Source organism: Symphalangus syndactylus, chromosome 6 (assembly GCF_028878055.3).
Source record: "Symphalangus syndactylus isolate Jambi chromosome 6, NHGRI_mSymSyn1-v2.1_pri, whole genome shotgun sequence".
In the NCBI taxonomy this organism is placed as follows: domain Eukaryota; kingdom Metazoa; phylum Chordata; class Mammalia; order Primates; family Hylobatidae; genus Symphalangus; species Symphalangus syndactylus.
In genome coordinates, this window is record NC_072428.2 from 119,227,553 (window position 1) to 119,248,746 (window position 21,194).

Here is a 21,194-nt window from a genome sequence, read left to right on the forward strand (position 1 = left end):
TCCTCCCGCCTCATCCTCCCAAAGTGCTGGGATTACAGGTGTGAGCCACCATGCCCAGCCCATTTCTTTTTTTTTGTTTTCTTTAAATTGAATTTTTATTTTTTATTTTTATTTTTATTTTTTGAGATGAAGTCTCACTCTGTCACCCAGGCTGGAGTGCAATGGCGTGATCTCAGCTCACTGCAACCTCCACCTCCCGGGTTCAAGCGATTCTCCTGCCTCAGCCTCCTGAGTAGCTGGGATTACAGGTGCCCTCCACTACACCGGGCTAATTTTTTTTTTATTATACTTTAAGTTTTAGGGTACATGTACACAACGTGCAGGTTAGTTACATATGTATACATGTGCCGTGTTGGTGTGCTACACTCATTAACTGGTCATTTAACATTAGGTATATCTCCTAATGCTATCCCTCCCTCCTCCCCCGCCCCCCACAACAGGCCCCGGTGTGTGATGTTCCCCTTCCTGTGTCCATGTGTTCTCATTGTTCAATTCCCAACTATGAATGAGAACATGCAGTGTTTGGTTTTTTGTCCTTGCGATAGTTTGCTGAGAATGATGGTTTCCAGCTTCATCCATGTCCCTACAAAGGACATGAACTCATCATTTTTTATGGCTGCATAGTATTCCATGGTGTATATGTGCCACATTTTCTTAATCCAGTCTATCATTGTTGGACCTTTGGCTTGGTTCCAAGTCTTTGCTATTGTGAATAGTGCCGCAATAAACATACGTGTACACCTGGCTAATTTTTGTATTTTTAGTAGAGACGGGGTTTCACCGTGTTAGTCAGGCTGGTCTCGAACTCCTGACCTCAGGTGATCCTCCTGCCTCGGCCTCCCAAGGTGCTGGGATTACAGGCGTGAGCGACCGTGCCCGGCTACCCCATATATTTTTTTTAAACAAATGCTTACTGACCTACTCTAAGAGCTGTAAGGGCAAATGAGACAATGTCCTTACCCTCAGAACCTTATATTTTGGTGAGATAATACACATATATAAATAATGATGATACAAGGACATATATAATAAATGCCATGATAGATTATAAATCCGTATTCACTACACAAACAAGAGGCTTAGAAAAGTTCAGATTCCCACTTTGGGAGGCCGAGGCAGGTGGGTCACCTGAGGTCAGGAATTCAAGACCAATGTGGCCAACATGGCGAAACCTTGTCTCTGCTAAAAGTACAAAAATTAGCTGAGTGTGGTGGTGCAGGCCTGTAATCCCAGCTACTCATGAGGCTGAGGCAGGAGAATCGCTTGAATCCAGGAGGCAGAGGCTGCAGTGAGCCGAGATTGCGCCACTGCACTCTAGCCTGGGTGACAGAGCGAGACTCCATCTCGAAAAAAAAAAAAAAAAAAAAAAAAAAAAGAGGCCGGGCGCGGTGGCTCACACCTGTAATCCCAGCACTTTGGGAGCCTGAGGCGGGCAGATCATGAGGTCAGGATTTCGAGACCAGCCTGGCCAATATGGTGAAACCCTGTCTCTACTAAAAATACAAAAATTAGCTAGGCATGGTGCCACGCACCTGTAGTCCCAGCTACTCAGGAGGCTAAGGCAGGAGAATCGCTTGAACCCAGGAGGCAGAGGTTGCAGTGAGCTGAGATTGTGCCACTGCACTCCAGCCTGGGTGACAGAGCAAGACTCCCTCTCAAAAAAAAAAAAAAAAAAAGAAAAGTTCAGATTCCTTGAGAGCTCATTTCCAGCTGGGTTAATCAGGCTTCATTAGGAACATGACACTTAACTGGGCTATGAATTCTAGTAACGTTTTAGCAAGTGGAGAAACACGTAAGGGTTTTTTCCTTAATAATAGGGTGGAATGATTAAAGTATAGAAGCCAGAAAAATTAAAGTGTAATTGGGAAATGGTGAGAATGCCAGTTTGAGTGGATCAAGAAGTACCTGTTTCTGGTTTTTCTTTTCCCTCTAGTCACTTTTTTTTTTTTTTTTTTTTTTTTTTTTTGAGACAGGGTCTCGCCCTGTTGCCCAGGCTGGAGTGCAGTGGCATGATCTTGGCTCACTGTAACCTCCACCTCCCAGGTTCAAGCAATTCTCCTGCCTCAGGCTCCCGAGTAGCTGAGATTATAGGCATGCACCACCTCGCCCAATTGATTTTTGTATTTTTAGTAGAGACAGGTTTCATCATGTTGGCCGGGCTGGCCTTGAACGCCTGACCTCAGGTGATCCACCCGCCTCAGCCTGCCAAGGTGCTGGGATTTCAGGAGTGAGCCACGGCGCCTGGCCCCCTTTCATTACATTTTAAACAACTGTCATACCTTTGTCCATTCTGCTTGTCCTCCTTGACTAGTAAGAGCAGAATGACCATCAAAGACAAAGGACTGGATAAAGGAGCTGAAGCCAACGCCAATCAGTGAAGAATGTCAATCCAAGGAATATAGCAGAATGAGAGAGTTGGAAATTAGGAAAAACCAGAATCTTCTCACTAAAATTAGGGGGTCAGCCTTTTTTGGTCTTTAATGGTTTCTCTTTGTTCCTTTTTTTCCTCAGGATTTCCTGTTTTTGCCTGGAAGGGAGAGTCAGAAGATGACTTTTGGTGGTGTATTGATAGATGTGTGAATGTGGAGGGCTGGCAGCCAAACATGGTGGGTCAGATTTCTGCTAACATAATTCTGTAGGGGTCAGGAATGGGGATGGGAGGAGGTTATGGCCTGGGAGAGGGTTTCCCAACAAGAAGGAAGGAAAATGGCTTCATTTCTATCTGACGTACCTGGGCTTCCAGCAGAACTAGATTCTTATGCTACGTGTACCCCAAGAGTATTGAAGCTCTTATAACTTCAGAGTGCCTTAATTATTGAGTCTAATGTTGGAAGCATTTATATTCATTAGAAACATTAAAGCGCTGCCCAGGATTCACATGTGGCTGGTTAAAAAACAATAGTAATGAGTTTCCATCCCCTGCTGCTGCCCACTTCCCACCCCTTACAACAACCAAAAAACCCAAACAAACCACCCCAGAGCTCTGGAGATACTTAGCTTTCTCTCTAGCATCCATATACTTGTCATGTTAGTCAGGACTAGAAAAAAAATAAAAATAATAGAGTTCATATAATGAATTTACAGTAAACCTGAAGAGCTTCCAAGTTCAAATTTCTTCTCTTTATATTCTTTCCCCACATTAAAAAAGACAACGAGGTGAAGTTTTGGGGTTTTAATTTTTGCTTCATTTTTATTTTTGTTTTATTTTTTAGAAGATCAAGTCTTGAAGCCTGATAGCACATTAGATTTGCCAAGAGGCAAAAAGCTACACAAAGGGCCGGGTGTGGTGGCCTGTAATCCCAGCACTTTGGGAACCCAAGGCAGGTGGATTCCTTCAGCCCAGGAGTTCGAGACCAGCCTGGGCAACATAGGGAGACACTCTCTACAAAAATACAAAAATTAGCAGGATGTGTTGGCATGCACCTGTAGTAGTAGTCCTAGCTACTTAGGAGGCTGAGGTGGGAGGATCACTTGAGCCCAGGAGGTGGAGGTTGCAGTGAGCCGAGATCACACCACTGCAGTCCAGCCTGGGTGAGAGACTGAAACCATGCCCCCACCCCAGCCCCCACAAAAAAAGCTACACAAAGTATAAGGTGCTCCTATTTTGCAAGTAATTCTGCCCTCTCTCCTAGGGGGAGGGGGCAGAAATTAGGGAATGTACTGAGAAAAGAATCCCTGAAGCTCTAGTCCAACCATTGCTTGCTGCTGAAGGCTGCAGAGCAGGCCTCACTTGGTGCATGGCAGAGAAGTAGCTTCTTTCTGAATTCTGTGGTCCAGGTCACACTGCACCAGGCTTGTTTGAGGAAGCTGGGTTAGAGCTTCATATCCTAAAGAGGTGGGGGAGCAGAGTTGACAGTGGCTGTAAGATGAGTCAGGTCATCCCAACAGTTTTAATAGTGACACGAGGGAATGTGACTGACAGATGCTAAAGCAGATATGCCAGGGGGTTTCTCCTGGGAATAAAACATGGATTTTTAAAGTCAGGAACCCGGGGAGGACATTAGGATTGTACCTGGAGAACTTTTACAAACTGTAGAACCAGCACAAACTGCTAGGAAGGTTAATAAAGAGAGTAAGACAAGGACGAAAACAGTTGTCACCCCAGAAAACAGGACCCATACCTCTTTGGATTCTGTCAAGATTTAGTACTTCTCCTTGCTTCCCAACCTCGGGAAGATTTCCTGATGACAAGAATTTTCTGCAGTAGATTTACATGGTGAGAATTATGGGCAGCATTCATTAAGTAAATCTTAGAGACAGCAACTACTGTCTCTCGTGGATGAGAATAGTGAGACTTACAACACAGAGTTTCCAGTTGTTCAATCTCTCTTGTCTCTTATCTTTTCTGTGGAAGGGAAAACTTCATGAGGGATTTCATACATGGAGAATGGGAGAGAGAAACTCAGAAGAGCTTTTTGCTTTCTTGGGGCATCTGTTCTGGGGGTTTCTACTTGTAGTATGGAGCAAGTACAAGAGCTTTGATGAGAGTTCTAACTTGGATCTGGTTCTCAATCAAGGTTTGAGTGAGTGAGAGAAAATAGGTCAACAGCAAGAGCAAAAGCAAAAAAGAGATCAGGTGGTAGACATGAGGTTGGGGATTTTGTGTACTCTGGGGTCCAGAATGGCAGTTTTGGCACTTATAGTAGAGTTGATAATTGATGGGACTGCAAGATGGGTGCATGTCAGCAGAGGGCGACCCAGTTCTGTGGGACTTTCCAGGAGGATGCGTATAACAATTTGCAGAGTCCTGCTAAACACTTCTGACAGCCTAGGGAAGGACTGAAGTGTCACAGCCTCTTGCCTAATAATGTTCTAAGCTGGTTTTTCTTTAGCTTTATAATTCAAAAGCTTTTCTCTGCTGATGAAAGCTCCAGTGGGCACAGCGTTGTGTTTATCTTTAATCCCAACCTGAAATAGTGATAGATGAGCTGTTCAGAGGCATGCTTGCACACCTACATGCTGCACGGTTCCCTGGTTATTTTTAATTTGGTTTGTACAGAGTGTGAGGTTGTGCTAGGCAAAACCCTACAGTGTTGCCTGATATTTTGGGTGGGAGAGTGCCTATACTTTGGGAGAAGAAAAGGATTAAGGAATACAGTTTTATAAACCATTGTTCTGAGAGGGAGACTTAATTATCTGACCATTTATTGGTTTATTTTTCTTTTTTTTCTTAAGAGTCTGTGTAAACTGAGGCCTTTTATTTAAAGTCCATTTAGGCTTTCTGAATACCTATAGTAGATTCAAGATCTAGTGGCCTAGATAACCACAAATTATCAATCCATAAGAAAATCCTCAGTTAGTTGCTGTATATTTTGATACAGTAGATATGTCATGGGGAGGGTCATTTGGCTGCGCGAATTACAATTGGCCTTTCTCCTCTCATTGTCTCTTACTTCAATATAATGACTATTTGGCAGATTATTGCATTTACTCTGGCTTTAAGTTACTTTGCATAACCATATGGGAAATTTGAAATATCTGTAAATTGCTAACTAGATTGGGATGCAAGACCCAGAGAAGCACTGAAGCCTTGAGGCTTCAGTAAAGTGAATGATGTTATTGATGCTTACTATTGCAGATCTTGGATGATGGAGGGGATCTTACCCACTGGATTTATAAAAAGTATCCCAACATGTTTAAGAAAATCAAGGGCATAGTAGAGGAGAGTGTTACTGGAGTTCATAGGTAAGATTTGACCTGGGCATACCTGGTTTTATGCAGTCTAGACACAAAATCTTATAAACACATACCTATAAAACACATGTTAAAAATTGGAACCTGGGCTGGGCATGGTGGCTCACGCCTGTAATCCCAGCACTTTGGGAGGCCAAGGCGGGTGGATCACGAGGTCAGGAGATCGAGACCATCCTGGCTAACACAGTGAAACCCCGTCTCTACTAAAAATACAAAAAAATTAGCCTGGTGTGGTGGCAGGCGCCTGTAGTCCCAGCTACTCAGGAGGCTGAGGGAGGAGAATGGTGTGAATCCAGGAGGCGGAGCTTGCAGTGAGCGGAGATCGCACCACTGCACTCCAGCCTGGGTGACAGAGGGAGACTCTGTCTCAAAAAAAAAAAAAATGGAGCCTGCTATGAGGTAACCACATCTCAGCTTGCTATGAGGTGAGCAGATCTCTCATTTTTTTTTTTTAATTAACAACACGAATAATGAACTAAAATAGTGAGAAGGGGGCAGGTGGAAGAACAAATGAAGTCCTCATGTTTTCTAGTGATTGTAAACAATTAACTTCTTGTCCTTTTTGGACACATTTATTCCTTCATTCATTCATCAAATATTTATTGAACTTCTACAATGAATGAGGAACTGCTCTAGGTGCTAGGAATCTAGCAGTAGACAAAACAGACAGAAAAATCTCTGCCATCTGTCAGCCAGGGAACAAGAGCTTACATTCTTACATGGAGAGCAAGGACGTAGGGTTCTGCTTCTCAAATGAGCAATAATTCTCTGAGTAAAATTGGAATTATTTCAGTTCAATTTCTGTGATCATTTCTGTTATTTATTTCACCCATAAAGAACTAAAAGTATGAAAAAAAAGTTTTAGGGAAGTAAATTCTGAACCAGCCACCATCACTGCTTCAATACGTTATCATCTTTTTGAATGTTCAAAACTGAGGTCAGGAGTTCAAGACCAGCCTGGCCAAGATGGTGAAACCCCGTCTCTACTAAAAATACAAAAATTAGCTGAGTGTGGTGGCGGGCACCTGTAATCCCAGCTACTCAGGAGGCTAAGGCACAAAAATCGCTTGAACCTGGGAGGCGGAGGTTGCAGTAAGCCGAGATCACACCATTGCTCTCCAGTGGGGACAACAAGAGTGAAACTCCGTCTCAAAACAAACAATAAAAACACAAGCAGCCAGGCATAGTCTCATGCACTTGTAGTTCCAGCAGGCAGGGAGACCAGTGCAGATTTAGTGAACATTGTACCCAGTAGGTAATTTTTCAACCTTCAACCTGCTCCCACTCTCCCACTTTTTATAGTCTCCAGTGAAGGCCTTAAAATTTAGAGGTGGGTCAAGGATTTCCCCCACATGACTTTTGAATAAAATCTTTATTGTGAAGCTATATATGCAGGCTCTAGAAAGATATTCTTTATTTCTCAGTGGCCACCTAATAGGATGAAACTAGTCATGTCTCATGCTCTCATGCCTACCCAATCAACTTATTTCTGGGGCCTCCTATGAAAGCAATGGTAGACTGTAATGTCCTGATGTTTTTTGTTCTTGGCTTCCCTCATCCTCAGGCTGTACCAACTGTCCAAAGCTGGGAAGCTGTGTGTTCCAGCCATGAATGTCAATGACTCAGTCACCAAACAGAAATTTGACAACCTCTACTGTTGCCGTGAATCAATTCTTGATGGGTAATGTTTATTATCTTAGAGATGAAGTTGTGTTGTCAAGTTGAGATTCTAAGTTTTTTGGCTTTGGTTATTTCTGGAAAGGATTCATGTAGCACCTCTGGATAATGTCTCCATTAAGCCAGAGCTATGTCGCCTCGTAAATTAAAATTACATTATTTTTATTTTCTCCTTTGTATCTTTTCTATTTCTAAATATTATATTTTCAAAATATTATCTAATAAATGTATGTTGCTTTTATGTTTAAAAGTTACTGTGTTATCTACATCTTCTTCCTTTCTGCACCACTTGCAAGAAAGGGGAAAAAAAAAGGAAAAAAACCCTTACATATAGGATTGGTTAGATGGCAGGGAGTGAGAAAATATGTATTTTATTTAACCTTCCTTTCTGGTCATTAGTTTCTCTAGGATAGAAACCAGACTTTCAGTGTTACAGCTCTTTTAGAATTTGTCTAGCAGGTTTTCTGGTCTTTACCAGAAAACCCCTTTAAAAAAAAAAAGAAACCAGACTTTCTTTCAAAATGAAAAACCAACCAAAAAACCCCATGAAAACAAACTGATTCAATCTAACCTCAAGGGAGAAACAAAAGAAGATTTTTCTGATTTAATGTTTTTTATTTCCCCTAGACTTAAAAGGACAACAGACATGATGTTTGGTGGAAAGCAAGTGGTAGTCTGTGGCTATGGAGAGGTGAAGTTTAACCTTTCATTTATTAGGTGTTTTAAATGGATTTTGTTGAAATATTCTGGAATTTTTTATTTGTATGGACATATGAGTACACTCTTTACCACTTTAGATGAGAAAAAGAATTTCAGAGGCCCTCTGGTTGAAGTAGTCTTTCTTTTTCCCTTTGCATTGCCGCCATTTTTCCTTAAGTTGATTTTCTGACTTGCTCTAGTACCACTGTTTGTGATGTTCTTTTTAGCTTGTGTTTTGATTATGAATCGTGAGTGTGGGTGTTCTTGCGCACATGAATGAGATAAGAAGGAGCCTGGGGTTTGTTTCTGAGCTGCATTCAATTATTTGTTCTTCTTGTTTTCCCCAAGTATGAATCTATTCAGTGAAATTCCTCTCGGGGGTGGAAAGAGGGGGTGCACTTCACCAGAAGCTTTGTGAAATGGTTTTCTCAGTGACTTTCCTTAATATATGTGCTCTCTCCCCTCTTCAGGTGGGGAAAGGGTGCTGTGCTGCCCTGAAAGCCATGGGCTCCATTGTGTATGTAACTGAAATTGACCCCATCTGTGCCCTGCAAGCCTGGTAAGCCTCTACGCTGCCATCTCACTTGCAATCTCGGAGCTGCCTCCAAAGAATGGCCTGGTTGATGCCACACTTTATTTTAGAGGAGCCCACATCCTCAGAGAGGCTGCCACTAACTCTAAGCATCTGTCTTTCAAAAAGGTCAAGGAGCTCTGCTTGGAGAGAGCAGAGACTATCAGAAAAGTGAAAATTTAGAAATCCTGTGGAGACAGTAACAGGGATTCTGTCAGCCAGAGAACAAGTAGCCCCTTACCTTCTCCATGTATAATACTTGCCTTTCAAATAATGATCAGAAAAGAAATTGGCAGGCATCAGATGCCTTCTGATGTGTTACAGTGAAAATAGCCCTTCTGTGGTATTCCTCCCAAAAATGTATAACCTGAATCTAATTGTGAGGAAACATTAGACCAATCCCAGTTAAGCGTAAAATCTACTAACTCTGAGTGAAGCGTATATGAGAATTATTTACACTAGTATTATAATTCTTAAGTTTGAAATGATTCTAAAATTAAAAGTTAAAACTTTTCTTATCTATAAAATGTGGGTAATCATACCTACCTCATGGGATTGTTAGGGTTCAGTAAAATAATAATTAACATGGGCTGGGTGTGATGGGTTCATGCCTGTAATCCCAGCACTTTGGGAGGCTGAGGCAGGAGGATTGCTTGCACCCAGGAGTTCGAGACCAGCCTTGGCAACATAGGAAGACCCCATCTCTACAAATAATTTTTTTAAATTAGCTGGGTGTGATGGTGTGTGCCTGTGGTCCTAGCTACTTGGGAGGCTGAAATAGGAGGATCACCTAAGCCTGGGAGGTTGAGGCTGCAGTGAGTTGTGATGATGCCACTACACTCCAGCCTGGGTCACCCAGCAAGACCCTGTCTCAAAATAATAATAATTATTATTCTATATTATACATTATATAACAAATACTTCATTATATAAGGTACAGAGATGCTGCCACATAATATATGCTCACTAAATAACAGCTGTTATTAAAATTGTCTCTTGCCATCCTCAGCAGGGTGGGAAATACCCCTGTTCTTAAAAACTATTGCAGAGTCCAAGTGTCTGTAGCCTAGGGGAACCATCATCCTTCTGGTACACTAAGGGTTTAGGAACCTGAACATGTTTTAATACAAATTGTGATACTGTTCAGATTATCCTATAGACATGAATTGATCACTTACTATGCATTAGATACTGTGCTATGTGCTGAGAATGAATAAGGTGAATGTATAAATGAGATAAGGTCCTGCTTTTAGAAACACACAGACAGATAACCACTGTGCAGCAAAGTAAGTGCTGTCATGGAGTTAAACGGCACATGCTTCTGTAGGAGCATAAAGGAGAAATTGCTTACTGAAGAGCAAGGGAGCAGGGTAGAAAGAGATGTCAGCAGAGCTGAGTCTTGACATTTGTATAAGTGTTTTCTTACTTTGGAAGTATATTCCAGGTACTGGGAACATGTGTGTTGTCTCCAAGGAAGGAGATAGCATGGCAGATTTAAGAAGCTGGAAATATTTTAATGTAGTTGGCAGATGAGATACATTTGGGGGAGTGGTACTATCTAAGGTAGGAGTCATGGGAGTCATATGTCAATATAATCACATATCACTGTAAGTATTTGGGTCTTACTCCAATCCTGCCTTATCCTTAAGAACAGGCAGTCTCACTGAAGTATTTTAAGAAAGGAAGCGACATGATCCAAATTGCATTTAGGAAAATCACTCTGCAAAATGATTTAGAAAGATGTAAACCTAGAGGCAATGAGATTGGGCCAGGGGTTACTATAGTAATCTAGGCAAGAAGTAATAAGACATAAACTTAAGCAAGGCCAGTATGTATTAGAGAAGAGTAGAGAGATGAAAGAGACGTTTAAGGAGTTAAAGAAAAAGAGTCAGCCAGATTTGGTGACAGCTTCAATTCGGGAGAGGCAGCAAGGACATTCTTGTTTATATGGGCTCATTCAGTTGGATGAACAGTGATGCTGTTGATCAAGATAGAAAATGTAGAAGAAGAAATAGATGAGATTATGGGTGCAGAGAAAATAATAAGTTTATTTTCAAACACAGTAAGTTTGAGAGCCTTCTGGGACATTGATGAGGTGCTATCCAGTGGCTAATTTGATGCTTCAGAGAGATCTAAGCTAAAGATACAAATGTAAAAATCAGCCATCTATAAGCAGTCATTTGCAGCCAAAGGAAGAGTATGGTTCTCTATACTGAAAGAATAGAGAAAAGAATAAAAGCATAACCCTGCAGAGCACCAATATCCAAAGGTTGGCTGAAGTTGAGGAGAGGCAATTAAGAGAAGTAAGAGGAAAACCAGGAGAGATGTATCATGGATTCCAAGGGGTATAGAGTTTTAAGAAGGCAAATAATGTTTAATGTAGTAGAAGAAATCAAATAAGAGTCTAAGAAGTTGGGCATGGTGGTGTATGCCAATAGTCCTGGCTACTCAGGAGGCGGAGGCAGGAGGATTGCTTGAGGCCAAGAGTTAGAGGCTGTAGTGCACTATGATTATGCCTGTGACTAGCTACTGCACTCCAGCCTGGGCAACATAGTGAGATCCCATCTCTAAAAAAAAAAAAAAAAAAAAAAAAAAACGCAGTTAAGAGTCTAAGAAATCTTGGGTTTGGCCTTCGGGGGATCATTGATGATCTTGGAGAGAGCACTTTCAATGGGATAGTTGTTTAAATGGCTAAGTGGCACTTTCTACAGTTTCTAGAAATTTGGTCAGGGAATCTCATGGTAGCCCCTGGCTCCCTATTATCAGGAAGAAATAAGTTCCGTGATACAAAGGAACCTTTTATTTCTGTCTTGTATGAACTAAGGAAATTGTTTGGATTTTTCACTTCTAAGAATAGTTCAGCTATCTCAAGAAATGACAGCAACTCAATATTAGCTTTTGAAGTCCTGTGTTAAAAGGCTCCCCAGCTGCCTGTTTAGGTTAATGGGTCATGCTTTATTTCAACAGTATGGATGGATTTCGACTGGTGAAATTAAATGAGGTCATCCGACAAGTGGACATTGTTATTACCTGTACAGGTATGATAATGACATTTTAAGTGGGGTGGCACTTGGGAATGTTTTTATGGAGCAAGTGCAAGATGATTGGAAATATTCTGAAAAACCAAACTCTAAAAGCTAGAGAGAGATAGTAGCCCGCAAAGCCAGCCAGTCTTTCACATTCTTCCTAATTCTTTAGAGCTCCGACCAAAGGTATACAATTAGGTTATTCCTATGTAAAAATGTTTCTCTTCAACCTTGAAGACAACTGTTATATCTCCATTCATCCTAGGAGATAACTAGAGATGAGATTCACTTATAAAGTTTAATTTGGGAAGCCAGATCTTAAATGTACGCTTGATTTTTTATTTTACCTCCAAAAGTGATGTATGTTTCTCTCTAGTATGTAATTAAGGCAAGGCTAGAGAGAAATTCTTCATAGTTAGAGAGAGTAGAAGAGGTTATTCTGTTAATCTACCTCCCAAAGAGGTAGATTTTGAGTTTTAAAGAATATGCAGAAATGGCTAGTTTCCTCTAGGGTAAGATACTTATTTTTATGTAGAACCATAAACTATAGGAACACTGGTTTTCTTTTATAATTCTATTTTAGAGGGGGAAATCAGACAGAATAAAAAAAATTTGTAGTTGTAGCCTCAGGAAGAAATAGGGGCAGAGAAGAGGGACCATAAGAAGCTGTTCTTGGTTCATATCAATCCCCTGGATCTCTTTTGTTGTTTTAAATAGAGATGAGGTCTCACTCTCCAGGCTGGTCTCAAACTCCTGGCCTCAACGTGATTCTCCCACCTCTGCATCCCAAAGTGATGGGATTATAGGTGTGAGCCACCCTGCCCAGCCTGGACCTTTTTTTTTTTTTTTTTTTTAATTGCTTTTTTGTGATCTGTAATTCATTCACTACACATTTCACACATTTAAAGTGTTCACTGTTTTTTAGTAATTCACGGAGTTTGTACAACCATCACCGCAATCTAATGTTTTTACTGAGTCGTAATTCACATTATAATGTTCACCCTTTTAAAGTATGCAGTTCAATGGCTTTTAGTAAAGTTGTGGAACATCCCAATTATCGAATTTTTATCACCCCAAAAAGAAACCCCGTATCATTAGCAATCACTCCTTATTCCATCCTCCATCATCCGCCAGCCCTAGGCAACCACCATTTCCCTATTCTGGACATTTCATATAAATGGAATCATAGCAACACCGGTGAAAAGAAGGGGAAAAAATAATAATTTTTTTAAAAAAGGAATCATTTATGGCTGGGCACGGTGGTTCACGCCTGTAATCCCAGCACTTTGGAAGGCTGAGGTGGGTGGACCACCTGAGGTCAGGAGTTCGAGACCAGCCTGGCCAACATGGTGAAACCTTGTCTCTACTAAAAATACAAAAAATTAGCCAGATGTGGTGGCAGGCGCCTGTAGTCTCAGCTACAGGAGTGTGAGGCAGGAGACTTGCTTGAATCCGGAAGGCGGAGGTTACAATGAGCCAAGATTTGCCATTGCACTCCAGCCTGGGCAACAAGAAAGAAACTCCTTCTCAAAAAAAAAAAAAAAAAAAAAAAAAAAAAGGTATCATTCAATATGATGTTTTCAGGGCCTCCCCATGTGATGGCATATATCAGTACCTTATTCCTTTTTATTGCTGAGTAATGTATCATTGTATGGTTATACCGTATTTTATTTACCCATTCATTAACTGGTAGACATTTGGGTTGTTTTCACTTTTTGGCTATTAGGAATAATGCTGCTATGAACATTGAATACAAGTTTTTATGTGGACATGTATTTTCAGTTCCCTTGGGTGTATACTAAGAGTAGAATTGCTGGATCATATAGTAACTTCGTTTTTAACATTTTCAGGCTGGGTGTGGTGGCTCACACCTGTAATCCCAGCACTTTGGAAGGCCGAAGTAGGCAGAGCACTTGAGCCCAGGAGTTCAGACCAGCCTGGGCAACATGGCAAAACTCTGTCTCTACCAAAAAAAATACAAAAATTAGCCGGGTGTGGTCCCAGATACTCGAGAAGCTGAAGTGGGAGAATCACTTGAGTGATTTAAAACAAAAAAACAATATTTTTAGGAATTGCCAAACTTTTTTTTTTTTTTTTTTTTGACACGCCCAAGCTGGAGTGCGGTGGCACGATGCTGTCTCACTGCAACTTCCACCTCCTGTGTTCAAGGGATTCTCCTACCTCAGCCTGCCAAGTAGCTGGGACTACAGGCACACACCGCCACACCTGGCTAATTTTTTGTATTTTAGTAGAGGCAGGGTGTCACCATGTTGCCCAGGTTTGTCTCAAACTCCTGAGCTCAGGCAATCCACCCCTCTCAGCCTCCCAAAGTGTTAGGATTACAGGCATGAGCCACCGTGCCTGGCTGGAATTGCCAAACTTTTTAAAAGTGACTGCACCATTTTACAATCCATCAACAATACATGTGCCTTCTAATTTCTGCATATCTTCACCAACACTTGTTATTGTCAGTCTTTTTGATATTGCCATCCTAGTGAGTGTAAAGTGGTACCTCATTGTGGTTTTGATTTCCATTTCCCTAATGACTAATGATGATGAGCATCTTTTGTGTATATTGGCCATTTGTACATCTTCTCTGAAGAAATGTCAATTCAGATCCTTTTCTTTTTTTTCTTTTGGAGACAGGGTCTCACTGTGACTCCCAGGCTACAGTGTAGTGATGTAGTCACAGCTCACTGCAGCCTCGACCTATGGGGCTCAATCAATCCTCCCACCTTAGCCTCCCTAGTAGCTGGGACTACAGGCACATGCCACCACACCCAGCTTATTTTTGTATTTTTTTTGTAGAAATGGGGCTTTGCCATGTTGCCCAGGCTGGTCTCAAACTCCAGGGCTCAAGTTATTGATTCTGCCTCAGCCTCCCAAAATGCAGGAGTAACAGGCATGAGTGAGCACGCCTGGCCTGCCGTTTTTTTTTGTTTTTTTTTTTTTTTGAGAGAGAGTCTTGCTCTGTCACCTAGGCTGGAGTGTGGTGGTGCGATCTCGGCTCACCGCAAGCTCCACCTCCCAGGTTCATGCCATTCTCCTGCCTCAGCCTCCTGAGTAGCTGGGACTAAAGGTGCCCGCCACCACGCCCAGCTAATTTTTTGTATTTTTAGTAGAGATGGGGTTTCACCATGTTAGCCAGGATAGTTTCGATCTCCTGACCTCGTGATCCACCCGTCTCAGCCTCTGAAAGTGCTGGAATTACAGGCATGAGCCACCGTGCCTGGCCTGGCCTGCTTATTTTTAAATTGTCTTCTTCTTATTGGGTTGTAAGAATTCCTTATAACAAGTCCCTTATCAGTTCTATGATTTGCACATTTATTTTCTCATTCTGTGGATTATCTTTCTCCACTGCTGCTCAAACCTCTCTTCTGTTTTTAAGGTAACAAGAATGTGGTAACCAGAGAGCACTTGGACCGTATGAAGAATAGCTGCATCGTTTGTAACATGGGACATTCCAACACAGAGATTGACGTGGTAAGATCAAGTAGCTCATTACTGGGGGCTTTTTTCTGTCCTTCACAAGGAACAAACTGGAAAATGAGAGAGCAGGGTCACAAGCCATCCTAAACATGACTATCCTGGCAGAGTTGTCCACATCTTTTCACTTACTAGCCCTATAGCCTGTGTTTTTGGAGACTGTAAATTTCTTCATCTTGATTTAATAATTCTAAATGATTGTCATCTTCTATTCAAGCTTGATACCTATTTACGCCGTAAGCCTTATCTCTATGTTTAGGATTGAGAGCAAGATAAACTCAAAACTACAATGAATGATACAAACTCAAAGCTAAGTGATACATTGAATGTGAATCACTATGATAGTCAGTATTTTGGGGGTGTTTGGTTTTGCCATAAAGATGAGATAAGTAGGTTGGTCCGGGGAAATAAGGGAGAGAAATCTATGGGCTGGGATGATTATGTTGCTTAGGATTGACTGTGTGTATCAAATACTGTGGTTTCTTCTTTTATCCCTCTCTTTTATTGGGCGAGGTCACCCCTCACATGTTTTCCAAACTGTAGTAATTGTGTCTGCAGGTGTCATAATCAATCCAGTGCCATTGTGTAGAAGCATGTGTTCTTCAAACCTGGAAAATATATCACTTTGATTCTCTAATTTGGTTATATTCACCCTAAATTTTTCCAATCCAAAATAGCACTTGGTACTAATAAGTTGCCCAAGTAATAGTTAATAGAAATGTTTTTCTTTTTTTTTTTTTTGAGACGGAGTCTCGCTCTGTCACCCAGGCTGGAGTGCAGTGGCGCGGTCTCGGCTCACTGCAACCTCTGCCTCCTGGGTTCAAGCGATTCTCCTTTCTCAGCCTCCAGAGTAGCTGGGACTACAGGCACCCGCTACCATGCCTGGCTAATTTTTATGTTTTTAGTAGAGGCAGAGTTTCACCATATTGACTAGGCTGGTCTCAAACTCCTGACCTTGTGATCTGCCCACCTCTGCCTCCCAAAGTGCTGGGATTATGGGCATGAGCCACCACACCCAGCCAAGTGTTATTTCTTTTCAGACTTACCAAAGTATCTCTCAGTGTGACTTTTACTCTGGTTTTAAATTTTTCTGGCATTTTTATGGCACGCTTGTATTTCTCTCTGGGTAACTGGCTCAAGCAAAGCATGCTTTCATCTCCACTGAAGGCTGCTCTGATTGAGCTTCAGCATTGCCAGGTAAGGACCAGCTGATGTACTGACAGCTTATTGGATAATATTTATTATATATAGTTTCCCTTTTAAATTCTGTGCTCTATTCTTCCATTATTAAAAATAGCTGGCAGAACAACCTACCAAAGCCTCTTTCTACCCTAGGGTATCTGAGTGGTATGGCCTTATTACTCTCTGTTACCATGATATTTTGCTTACAGTGAACAATTTAGTTGGTAATTGGCTCTTTATTTTTCTTTTGCTTAAGTTTCATTTATGTGCCATACTGCCTCTTTGCTGAATGACCAAGGATATTAGTATTTCTAAAACTATCCAGCAAATGATTCTCATTTCCTGGATGACTTTGCTTCTAGAGCCCCCAAAGGGGAAAGGCCTAAAGGGAAGTATTCATGTCATGCCCTAGGCCCTAATGGGAAATCTTCAGAGGAAGGGAAGGGGAAGGAATTTTCCTTTCTAAACCCTCAAGACACTCTGAAATAAAAATAATTCCAAATGCAGTCATGTACCTTTTGTATTTTTACTTTATCTCATTTCATCTTTTTGACCACTCCATGGGGCATTATTCTTATTCTTAATTTTCAGTTGGGAAACTAAGAGGTTAACTACCTTGTCAGGCATATATTTGATTCAAAATGAAACCAGTGCACAGGCCAGGCATGGTGGCTCACACCTGTAATCCCAGCGCTTTGGGAGGCTGAGGCAGGTGGATCACCTGAGGTCAGGAGTTCAAAACTCCATCTCAAAAAAAAAAAAAAAAAAGAAAAAGAATATGATGTTTGAGACCATGGGTGGTGGCTCACACCTGTAATCCCAGCACTTTGGGAGGCCAAGGCGGGATGATTACTTGAGCCCAGGAGTTCGAGACCAGTCTAGGCAACATAGTGAGACCTCATCTCTACAAGAAATTAAAAAAACAAAATTAGTTGGGTGTGGTGGCTTACACCTGTAGTACCAGCCTGGCCAACATGATGAAACCCTGTCTCTACTAAAAATACAGAGATTAATTGGGCTTGGCAGCGCGCAACTGTAATCCCAGCTACTCCAGAGGCTGAGGCAGGAGAATTGCTGGAACCTGGGAGGCTGAGGTTACAGTGAGCCGAGATCGCGCCATTGCACTCCAGCCTGGGCAACAAGAGCGAAACTCCATCTCACAAATAAAAAAAAAGAAAAAAGAAACCAGTGCACAAAATCCAGGGGTTTTTTTACTCCTAGTCTAGTTTTCTTTGTTTTGTTTTCCTGTGTGTTGTATTTATTATCTCCTCATGACTTGTGGATTAACTTCAAATCATGATGGTAATCTCTCCTTCAGAGGCAGCCTAGACATAAGTAACCTCCCAGGATAAAGACCAGAAGACTCTTCACCGTCAATTACAAATATTTTTTGTATGATTGCTATATGCCAAGTGTTGTTCTAAATGCTTGGAGTCAGTGAACAAAACAAGCAAATATTTCTACCTTCATGGAGCTTATATCTTAGTGAGAAGAAAAACAATAAACATAATAAATATGTAAAATCTATACTATGTTAGAAGGCAAAAGCACCACAGAAAAAAAAGTAGAGCATGGTGGGAGAATTGAGCACTGGATTATAATTTGAAATAGATCAAGCTGTGACCCTTATTAAGAATATGATGGGCCGGGTGCAGTGGCTCACACCTGTAATCCCAGCACTTTGGGAGGCCGAGATGGGTGGATCACCTGAGGTCAGGAGTTCAAGACTAGCCTGGCTAACATGGTGAAACCCTGTCTCTACTAAAAATACAAAAAAATTAGCTGGGTGTGGTGATGGGCGCCTGTAATCCCAGCTACTCAGGAGGCTGAGGCAGAAGAATTGCTCGAACCCAAGAGGCGGAGATTGCAGTGAGCCGAGATTGCACCATTGCACTCCAGCCTGGGTGACAAGAGCGAAATTCCATCTCAAAAAAAAAAAAAAGAAAAAGAATATGATGCTTGAGATGATGTCTGGTGGCTGACACCTGTAATCCCAGCACTTCGGGAGGCCAAGGCAGGATGATTACTTGAGCCCAGGAGTTCGAGGCCAGCCTAGGCAACATAGTGAGACCCCATCTCTATAAAAAATAAAAAAAATTAGTTGGGTGTGGTGGCTTGCACCTGTAGTACCAGCTATTTGGGAGGCTGAGGCAGAATCACTGGAGCCTGGGAGGCAGAGGTTGCAGTGAGCCAAAATCATGCCAGTGCGCACCAGCCTGGGTGACAGAGTGAGACCCTGACTCCAGCAAAAAAAAATTTTTTTTAAAAGATGATGTTTGAGGCAGACTGGAAGGAATTTGCCATGTGGATTTTTATGTAAACAGCATTTCAAGAAGAGAGAAAGACCAGTACACATGCCCTCAGGCAGGAGTGTGCTTAGTCTGAGGAGCAACAAGGAGGCCAGTGTGCTTGGAGGAGAATGAGCGTAGGACAAGGAAGAGTGGAAGATGAGGTCAGAGGGGTAACAGGCCAGATCCTAGAGGGCCTCATAGCCCATTGTAAGAACTCCTCATTATATCCTGAGAGAACTAGGGAGCTGTTGAGGATTTATAATCTGACTTACGTTTTTAAAGGATGGCTTTTATTTTAAAAGGACTGCCCTGGTTGCTGTGTTGAGACTAGACCAAGTTTTGCAAGTATTGCCAGGTGGCCCCCATATCTACCAGTCACATGAGCCAAGGGCCATCTCTCACTTCTCTTTGTGTTCTTCTTGGCGGAAGATATATAGCTAAGCTAAATGGTCCAGAAAAGGAGATGCTCAGAGGAACTTTTGAAAAGTTAAATTATTCAACCTTTAGTGATAGTGTCACAGGGCATGTAAAATGAAATTCAAGGAAATATCAAACTCAACTAGTAATTGAAACCGAATTTTTATTCAGTGTTTAGCAAATTTATATTGAATACCTGCTCTGCTCTGTGCCAGATACCAATTTGCTAAACAAATGACAGTGAACAATATCCCGTCTCTCAGGGAGCATATATTCTAGTGTGGGAGACAAATAATAAAGAAATAGATTGTTATTGTTAGTGCTTAGTGTTGAAGACAAATAGCAAGATAAGGGTATTGGGGATTCCATTTTAGTTAGGGTAGTCAAGGAAGTCTCTTTGAGGAGATAACACTTTTAAAAACCTGAATGAGATAAAGGAGCAAGCCATCCGAGCATTCTGTTCCGAGAGAATGGCAGGTAAAAGACCCTGAGGGAGACACCTGCTTGATGTGTTTGAGGAAAAGAAAAGAAGTCACTGTAGTAGGAACACTGGGCAAGGGGGTGAGGAGAAGAGTTAACTCAAGGAGGTATAGGCTATGTAGAGCTTTACAGGCCATGTTAAGGACTTTAGATTTTATTCTGAAAGAAGCCATTGGGAGGTTTTGAATAGATGAGTGACAAAATCTGACTTAGGTATTTATTTATTTATTTATTTATTTATTTATTTATTTTTGAGACAGAGTCTCACTCTGTTGCCCAGGCTAGAGTGCAGTGGTGCAATCTCGGCTCACTGCAACCTCCGCCTCCTGGGTTTAAGCAATTCTCTTGCCTCAGCCTCCTGAGTAGCTGGGACTACAGGTGCCCGCCACCATGCCCAGCAGATTTTTTGTGTTTTTTACGTAGAGTTGGGGTTTCACCATGTTGGCCAGGCTGGTCTCGATCTCCTGACCTCGTGATCCACCAGCCTTGGCCTCCCAAAGTGCTGGGATTACAGGCGTGACCCACCACGCCCAGCTGACCTAGGTTTTTAAAAATTACTCTGGAAGCCAGGTGTGGTGGCTCATGCCTGTAGTCCCCAGCTATTGAGGAAGCTGAGGTGGGAGGATTGCTTGAGCCTGGAAGTTAGAAGTCAGCCTGGGCAACACAGTAAGATCCTGTCTCTAAAAATAAAATTACTCTGGCTTTTGTATAAAGAAAACACTCTGGAGCTTGACTAATGATAGGGATGACAGCAGGTTCTTTCAGTATTTCTGACTGTAGAAAGTGGTGGCTTGGATTAGATGGGCAAGTGGTAGAGGTGATAAGAAGTGATAGGTTGTGACCAATGGAATTTGCTAAATGGATTGGATGCACACTGTGAGAAAAAGAGGGAAATCAGTACCAGTCAACTCAGTGAAACTGTAGGAGAGTGATTTGGTAAGTATCCAGATATTTTTAGTAATCAAAATTTTTAAAGAGTTTTTTTTTCCTTTTTTGGTAGGAATTCATAGTTTAACCTTGAGATGTTGCCTGCTGCAAATTTAAGGAGTAGCTCATCAAAAGAGTTGGTCATTTAGAAAGCTGCATTTTTTTCTGAGAAATATGAATGCTGTGAATACTGAAGGACCTGGGATAGGGATGCTCTCCACTGCCTTTTGGCCATATCTTTCTTTTATATGTTTGCTTTATCTTAAAAGCAGACCTGCAGCCAGGTGTGGTAGCTCACGCCTGTAATCCCAGCACTTTGGGACGCTGAGGCGGGCAGATCATGAGATCAGGAGTTCGAGACCAGCCTGACCAACATGGTGAAACGCCATCTCTACTAAAAATACAAAAATTAGCTGGGCATGGTGGCGTGTGCCTGTAATCCCAGCTACTCAGGAGGCTGAGGCAGGAGAATTGCCTGATCCCGGGAGGCGGAGGTTGCAGTGAGCCGAGATCACGCCACTGCACTCCAGCCTGGATGACAGAGTGAGACTCCGTCTCAAAAAAAAAAGCAGACCTGCTTACCCATGTGCATCACATAGAAGGCCTGTGTAATTGTAAGCTTCACAATTCAGGTGGTCAAACCATTAAGTACATAGGCTTTAAACATTTTTTCCAGCCAAAGAATGATTTAATCTGAGACTTTGTGCTTTACAGGACTAGAACTACAGTTGTTCTCCCTGAAAA

At 41.9% G+C, this 21,194-nt stretch overlaps 1 protein-coding gene and 1 non-coding gene across 10 annotated transcripts in view; both read left to right on the top strand.

Annotated features, from left to right (window-relative positions):
- AHCYL2 (adenosylhomocysteinase like 2) overlaps positions 1-21,194 on the top strand; it is a 207,938-nt gene that overhangs the window by 176,297 nt on the left and 10,447 nt on the right. For all 9 annotated transcript variants that reach the window (XM_055283973.2, XM_063641613.1, XM_055283972.2 and 6 more), the window contains 7 exons: positions 2,512-2,606; positions 5,579-5,685; positions 7,259-7,375; positions 7,999-8,062; positions 8,541-8,629; positions 11,609-11,679; positions 15,056-15,150. In XM_055283973.2, coding sequence (XP_055139948.1) covers positions 2,512-2,606; positions 5,579-5,685; positions 7,259-7,375; positions 7,999-8,062; positions 8,541-8,629; positions 11,609-11,679; positions 15,056-15,150 — 638 coding nt within the window. The remainder of the gene's footprint in view (positions 1-2,511; positions 2,607-5,578; positions 5,686-7,258; positions 7,376-7,998; positions 8,063-8,540; positions 8,630-11,608; positions 11,680-15,055; positions 15,151-21,194) is intronic.
- On the top strand, positions 7,797-7,858 carry LOC129485538 (U7 small nuclear RNA). The gene has a single exon (XR_008658682.1). It is a non-coding gene; the product is annotated as a U7 small nuclear RNA (small nuclear RNA).